This window comes from Phoca vitulina, unplaced genomic scaffold (assembly GCF_004348235.1).
Source record: "Phoca vitulina isolate PV1807 unplaced genomic scaffold, GSC_HSeal_1.0 scaffold4, whole genome shotgun sequence".
Classification (NCBI taxonomy): Eukaryota; Metazoa; Chordata; class Mammalia; order Carnivora; family Phocidae; genus Phoca; species Phoca vitulina.
Window position 1 is genome coordinate 36405203 of NW_022589707.1, and position 6990 is coordinate 36412192.

General features: G+C 35.5%; 1 protein-coding gene across 3 annotated transcripts in view; it reads right to left on the reverse strand.

The window, feature by feature from the left end:
• BBS9 (Bardet-Biedl syndrome 9) overlaps positions 1 to 6990 on the reverse strand; it is a 448772-nt gene that overhangs the window by 215730 nt on the left and 226052 nt on the right. For all 3 annotated transcript variants that reach the window (XM_032401801.1, XM_032401802.1, XM_032401803.1), the window contains one exon: positions 3692 to 3844. In XM_032401801.1, coding sequence (XP_032257692.1) covers positions 3692 to 3844 — 153 coding nt within the window. The remainder of the gene's footprint in view (positions 1 to 3691; positions 3845 to 6990) is intronic.

The following is a 6990-nucleotide window of genomic DNA, read 5'->3' on the forward strand; positions in this document are numbered from 1 at the left end:
GGGGTGGGAGGATGGGTTAGCCTGGTGATGGGTATTGAGGAGGGCACGTTCTGCATGGAGCACTGGGTGTTATGCACAAACAATGAATCATGGAACACTATATCTAAAACTAATGATGTAATGTATGGGGATTAACATAACAATAAAAAAAATTAAAAAAAAAAAAAAAAACAATGTTCTACCTGTACAGAGGTATTTCAACAGATGATTATTTCAAATTTACGTTGGCATTCACATATTCATAAAAAAAAAATAGAAAAGATTTTCTTAGTCAAGAATTTACAGCTGTAAAACTTTCCGAGCTATGACAGTTTACCTGAGTCCTCCAACTAAATTATTTAGGAAGACAGAAGAGAGTTTCCTTTAGTGGCTTTTAGGGATTTTAAAACAAACCATCCCAGTGATTCATGAGCCTGAACTCAAAGAATTCTCTACCAATCTGTTCTTTGTAGTGCTGCCCTTATCAAAAACATAGTTTCAATAAATTATATTAGTGGCAATAAAGAATTCATTCATAAAGCAAATATTTATTAAGCACCTATAATGTGGCAAGAAATGTTATCATCCTAAGAATATAGCGATAAATAGGCAAAAAAAAATAGTTCTTGCCTTCAGAGTTTACACACTAGTTTTAGGATACTGGCTTCTGCTTCTATTTTCACATAAGCCAATTATCACTGTTCATTAAATGCTAACAATGTAACATCCTCCAGATAAGTGCAATAAAATGTAAATCTTTCACTGGACAGCTCAAAGTGCTTCTCTTACTGTTCCTGGTTGAACTAAAGCGGCATTAAGATTCACAGAAGGACTAACAAAAAAAATTAAATGCTCCCTACACATGAGAAAACAAGGATTTTACACAGGTAACAGATCTAATTTTAAACTGCTCTATTAGGAAAACACTGTAAAGGTCTACTGACAGTCATGCCATGGAAAGTAAGATTACACTCTAGCATTGCTCATTATTTCGTGCATTTGGCTAATCTGCCAATTAAATCATGCCCCCTACCCAGGCAAAGTATAAAGATAAGAAAAATTTATACTAGATACAGAAAGTATGTGATAGTGAAGTATGTCATATGCCTGTTTGGTCACAGTAGAGCTGTCTAAAAGGGATTTTTCTCACTGTTGACTCAACACTGAAACTACTATTGAGATCTGTTCTTTAATAAACTGTAGTTTGTCCATAATACAGAATGTCTATATACTACATAACACACAGAGAGGTAGATCTATACATTAATATGGCAAGAGCTCCAGTACATACTGTTAGAAGAAAAAGAAAAAAGTATACCAATACATATAGTACAATACTATTTATGGATTATGTTAGCCTCACAAAACAATACTTCATTTCTGAATACAAAAAAAAAAAGTCTGGAAAGACACAAAAATATAAAAGTGATTACATTTTTGAGGAGAGATCAAGGGCCATGATAGAGAACTTAGCACTGTGTATAATCTTAACATTTTCTTTGGGAAATTATATTCATGAATTAACTATGTCATTAAAAGTTAAAGAGAGTTAAAATAGAGAACAATCAATATCTCACTATAATTTAATATGAATATATAATAAAATTGAAGAGTAAATTACATTAAAAGTAAGTCAAGTTCCTTATAGTATTCATATCTTTCAAAAGCTTATTCATTCTCTTTTAATCTAAAATGCATGGAGACTTAAAAATATGGATTTGAGCTAAAACCCATGGTTTTGATCATCTGGACTGTAATACTATAAATCATGGAAAAACCCAACACTGAGGCTAAGCAAAAAAACCCCACAAAACAAAAAACAAAAACAAAAACCCCAGCCCTTTAAACATATAAAAGACTAAGGAAGTCTTGCTATATAGAAAATACAGAACACATTAAATCAAACATCCTCACCAAATTCCTTTAAACACCCTCTGCCACTGTGTCCACAAAAAATATAAGGTATCATTAAAGACAAGAGTCAGCATATCTTTACCCCAAGCACAGCAGGTATGGCCTAAGAATGAGATAGATTAAGTCATCAAAGAGACTTCAATGAAGGAAGGCGAGGAAAAAAAGAAAGGAAATGAAGAACAAACCAAAACAAAAAGTATACTTAAGAGAGAGAGAAGTGTGGAAGAGAAAGAGCATCATTAGTGCCCACTGACAGGAGTCATAATTGCTCCAGCACAAAGGAAACTGGCCGTCTAGATTTGTAAAACAATTTACCAAGCATTTCCACATACATCAGCAAATAGAATCTTTGTAACAACATAATGTTTATCCCATTTAATGGAAAGAAAGTGAAGCTCTGAGAGGGTCAGGGAACTGCCAAAAGCTACACAGCCAATAAATGACAGAACTGGGGTCTTTGAACTCCAAGCCCCGTGTTCTTTCTAATACCCTACTGCTTCTACAGACTGTCCCTCAAATTGCTTCTCATTTTCACATAACCATGAATATTTCAAGAAATAACTATCATCAATACATTTATTGATGTCTACATGGTAAGCTATTCTTCTTTTTCAGATAACTGAAAAAAAAATATGATTTGTCCATTCAAAATCAACAGAATATAGTAGAGGAGGGCAGTGGGGGTAGGGGGTGGCAATAAAAGGCAACATGAGGGAGTTTTGTAGTGATGGACCTGTTCAATATCTTGAATGTGGTGGTGGGTACATGAACCTACACATATGCTAAAATTGTATAGAACTTAAAATACACATACCCACAAACTAGCACAAGTAAAATTATGAAATTCTGAATAAAATTCATGGATTTTATCAGTGCGAATATCTTGGTTGTGATATACTGTAGGTTTGCAAAATGTTAGTACTGGAGGAAAATGGGTAAAGGATACATGACATCTATCTGTATTTTTTGTTATAACTGCAAGTGAATATATAACTATCTCAATAAAAAATTCAATTAAAAAATGAACAGAATACTCATACCACCAACACTGATTTTGGAACAGATTAATGATATTATATAGAAGCATAAGAAGACGTGTAGTCATTCAAAGCTGACTCCATTATAGTGGAACTGGCAGAGGTTTTACCCACGAAATTTTAAATTTTAAAAATTATTATTTCAAGCCAGAGATGATAATTTTGAACAGCTTTTGGTGACATAATACTGTAAGAATGAGAGTCATATCACCCTAGCCATGCAAAGGGTAAATCACTGATGGAAAGAAGAATCAGGAAGAGGAAGAAACAAGTCTTTTGGAACTAGAACAAAAAGCTGTTTAAGAATTCCTTCACAAAACATCAAATGACATAATAATGGAAGTGTAAGCCAGTTGCTCAGCAGGACAATTGGGGAATCATGGTGATAATTATGAGATGCACCAAGAATTATTTAATAATAACACTAAGCATAATAGCTACTATCTGTCAAGCACACACTATGTGCCTGGCATTGTGCTGGCTGGCTTCTTCACATAATGATCAAAAATCTTCACAATAACTCTGAGTAAAATGTGGAGACTGATGGATCTTATGTAAGTTGCTCAAGATCAATAATTAGAAAGTTGCAAAGCTGGACATTTGAACTCAGGTTTTCCTGACTCTAAAGCTTATATGCTATTCACTGCTCCACAGTACACAGGAAAGAAATTACCTTATCTTGGTATTCTAATACATGACTCTAGGGCGAGGGATAAAAATTATATCCAGTAGTGGAAAACTATCATTGATATCATATTTACCTGCTTGTAAGTTCCATCTAGCAAGGTGTCCAGGTGTTGGAGGGGGGCAGGTGTTTTATCTTTGAATCTTGTCAATAGTCGGCGTTGAATGGCCCGAAATTGTACGGCTCTTTCAGATAAGAGTTCTTCTAATTTTTCACCATTTATCCGCAACTACAATAAAGAGTTTCTTAAATTCAGGTTAAATGTGCACAAAAAAACATTTAAAGTAAGAATACAGGCAATGCCAATTAAAGCCTGAAAGAGAGTAATGAAGAAATTTAAATGTATTATAAAGTTAAGAGAATTAAAACTGTTATATTTGGTACATGAATAGATAGATACATAGATAATAGAGTAGGATAGGTCAAATGGAAATTCAGTAAAGATGACCTAGTATCACTGGGGAAAAGACGGATTATTTAATAAATGTCCTGTAATAACTGATTACAGAGACAAAAGAGTAAGAATTTCTCCCCCAGTCTTTACAGCAAAATCACTTGGAGGAATAAAAAGTTTAGACACAATAAAAGTACTAGAAAAATTAGAATTTTTAAATAATCTTGGCAAGAGAGAGACCCTTATAACTCAAAAGCCAAAAGCCAGACACATACACACTCACACCTCTGATAAATTTGTAACTAAGGGGAAAAAAAAAGGAATTCTATACAACTAAAAAAAAAGAAAAATATCATAAGTAAAGTGACAAGACAGCAAACTGCAAAAAATAATAGCAATAACCAGAGACAAAAAGTCAAGCCCATAATATCTAGAAAGCATCTAAGAATCAAAGAGAAAAGGACCAAAATCCAATACAAATCAGTAAGAAAAGAGAATCAATAGAAAAAAGGGCAAAATTTATAGAAAAGCTAATACAAATAGCTCTCAAATATAGCCTTTGATCTAGCAAGCCCATTTCTAGGAATTTATCCTAGAGGTATGCTTGCAAAAAGTAATGTACATACAAGGATATTCATTATAGAATTATTTGTTCTGTTGTATTATAGTAGGATATTATTAATAATTAAAATACCCATCAATAGGGGGACGGGTTAAATAATAAAAAAAGACTACTTTGCAGAACTACTAAGTACTAATATGCAATGTTATCCAAAGATGCACGGAATGAAACAAAGCAAAAAGCAAAAACAAAAACAAAATACAGAAAGTAGCATGTATAATATGCTACCATTGATGTATTTTTTATTTTTTTATTTATTTTTTTTTTAAAGATTTTTTATTTATTTATTTGAGAGAGAGAGAATGAGAGAGAGCAAGCACATGAGAGGGGGGAGGGTCAGAGGGAGAAGCAGACTCCCTGCCGAGCAGGGAGCCCGATGCGGGACTCGATCCAGGGACTCCAGGATCATGACCTGAGCCGAAGGCAGTCGCTTAACCAACTGAGCCACTCTGGCGCCCTATTTTTTATTATTATTTTTTAAAGATTTTATTTATTTATTTGACAGAGAGAGAGTGAGAGCAGGAACACAAGCAGGGGGAGTGGAAGAGAGAGAAGTAGGCTCCCCGCAGAGCAGGGAGCCCGATGCGGGGCTCAATCCCAGGACCCTGGGATCAGGACCTGAGCCGAAGGCAGACGCTTAACGAGTGAGCCACCCAGGCGCCCCTCATTCATGTATTTTTTAAAAAGAAATCTGTACATTAACATAGTTGTGACTGCATATTCTAAAAATATACACAAGAAACAGGACACCAAAAGTTGCTTCCAAAGAGGAGACTGAGTGGCTGGAAGATGAGAATCAAAAATAGACTCTTTTTACTACAACTCTTCTCATAACCTTCGAATTTAGTACTATTAAAATAAAAGAAGCTAGTGAGAGTCATAGAGTAGAAGGAACACTCCATGAAATCAGATTATGTGAACTGCTAATTCAACTTTACAAAACAGTCATCAGCTAGTCCTGAAATAAATAGCATTTTCTTCAGAAATCAGGGGCACCTGGGTGGCTCGGTAGGTTAAGCATCCGACTCTTGATTGCAGCTCAGGTCATGATCTCAGGGTCGTGAGATTCTGCCTGCTTAAGATTCTCTTTCTTCCTCTCCCTCTGCCCCTACCCTCCTGCTCAACCTTGCTCTCTCTTTGCCCCTCTCAAAAAAAAAAAAAAAAATTTCAGAAATCAAACATATTACAGTTTACATTTCTTACATCAAACCAAACTTCCTTTTCAGTGTATGCATTCTCCAGACACATGATTTAAAAAAAAACTTGTAATTTTATTACTGTCTTTTAATTCCATTTTCAGAAGCACTAAGTAACTAAATCAAAGAATATTCTCTTGAAGGGAAAAAAAAACAAACACTTTCATGACCAAAAGTTAAATGATATTTTTTTAAATTACTAAATTTTTAAAAAAGAATATTAGCCTGATTATCAATAATACACTCTTTTAATAACATAATTTCTAGCTGTAATATTTTATTTACTAAATTCATGAAACAAAAAAATTTCAGAAGACACTTTCAATAATGACTGACACATCAGCCAAGTTATCATTCCATTGAATCTGTAACCAAACATCAGTGATTGAAATGTTTTCATGTGTCAGAATTTCAACATTTAACAAATATTATTGATCCCAAAGCCAAGCATTGCTCTAGGTGCTAGAAATTATAGCAATGAATAAAACAGACAAAAATCCCTGCCTTCATGGAGCTAACACTAAGGGACACTTGGATTCCAAAAGCCATCTTCATTCAAAAATTAAAATCATATTTTTTTTAAAAAGCAGAGAGTGGGGTCAGAGAGAAAGGAAGTATAATGATGCTCCTTTTAAACTTAGTGTAACAGGGGCACCTTCGTGGCTCAGTCGTTAAGCGTCTGCCTTCGACTCAGGTCATGATCCCAGGATCCTGGGATGGAGCCCCACATCGAGCCCCACATCGAGCCCCGCATCAAGTCCCTCATCGAGTACCACATCGGGCTCCCTGCTCAGCAGGAAGCCTGCTTCCCCCTCTCCCACTCCCCCTGCTTGTGTTCCCTCTCTCGCTTTGTCTCTCTCTGTCAAATAAATAAATAAAATCTTTTAAATAAATAAATAAACAAACAAACTTCATGTAACAAATGGAAGTGCCTGTAGTTCATCATGTTCCCTAAACCCCTCCCAGAAAGAAAATGCCCCGGGGCGCCTGGGTGGCTCAGTCGTTGAGTGTCTGCCTTCGGCTCAGGTCAAGATCCCAGGGTCCTGGGATCGAGCCCCACATCGGGCTCCCTGCTCTGCGGGGGGCCTGCTTCTTCCTCTCACACTCCCCTTGCTTGTGTTCCCTCTCTCGCTGCCTCTCTCTCTGTCAAATAAATAAATAAA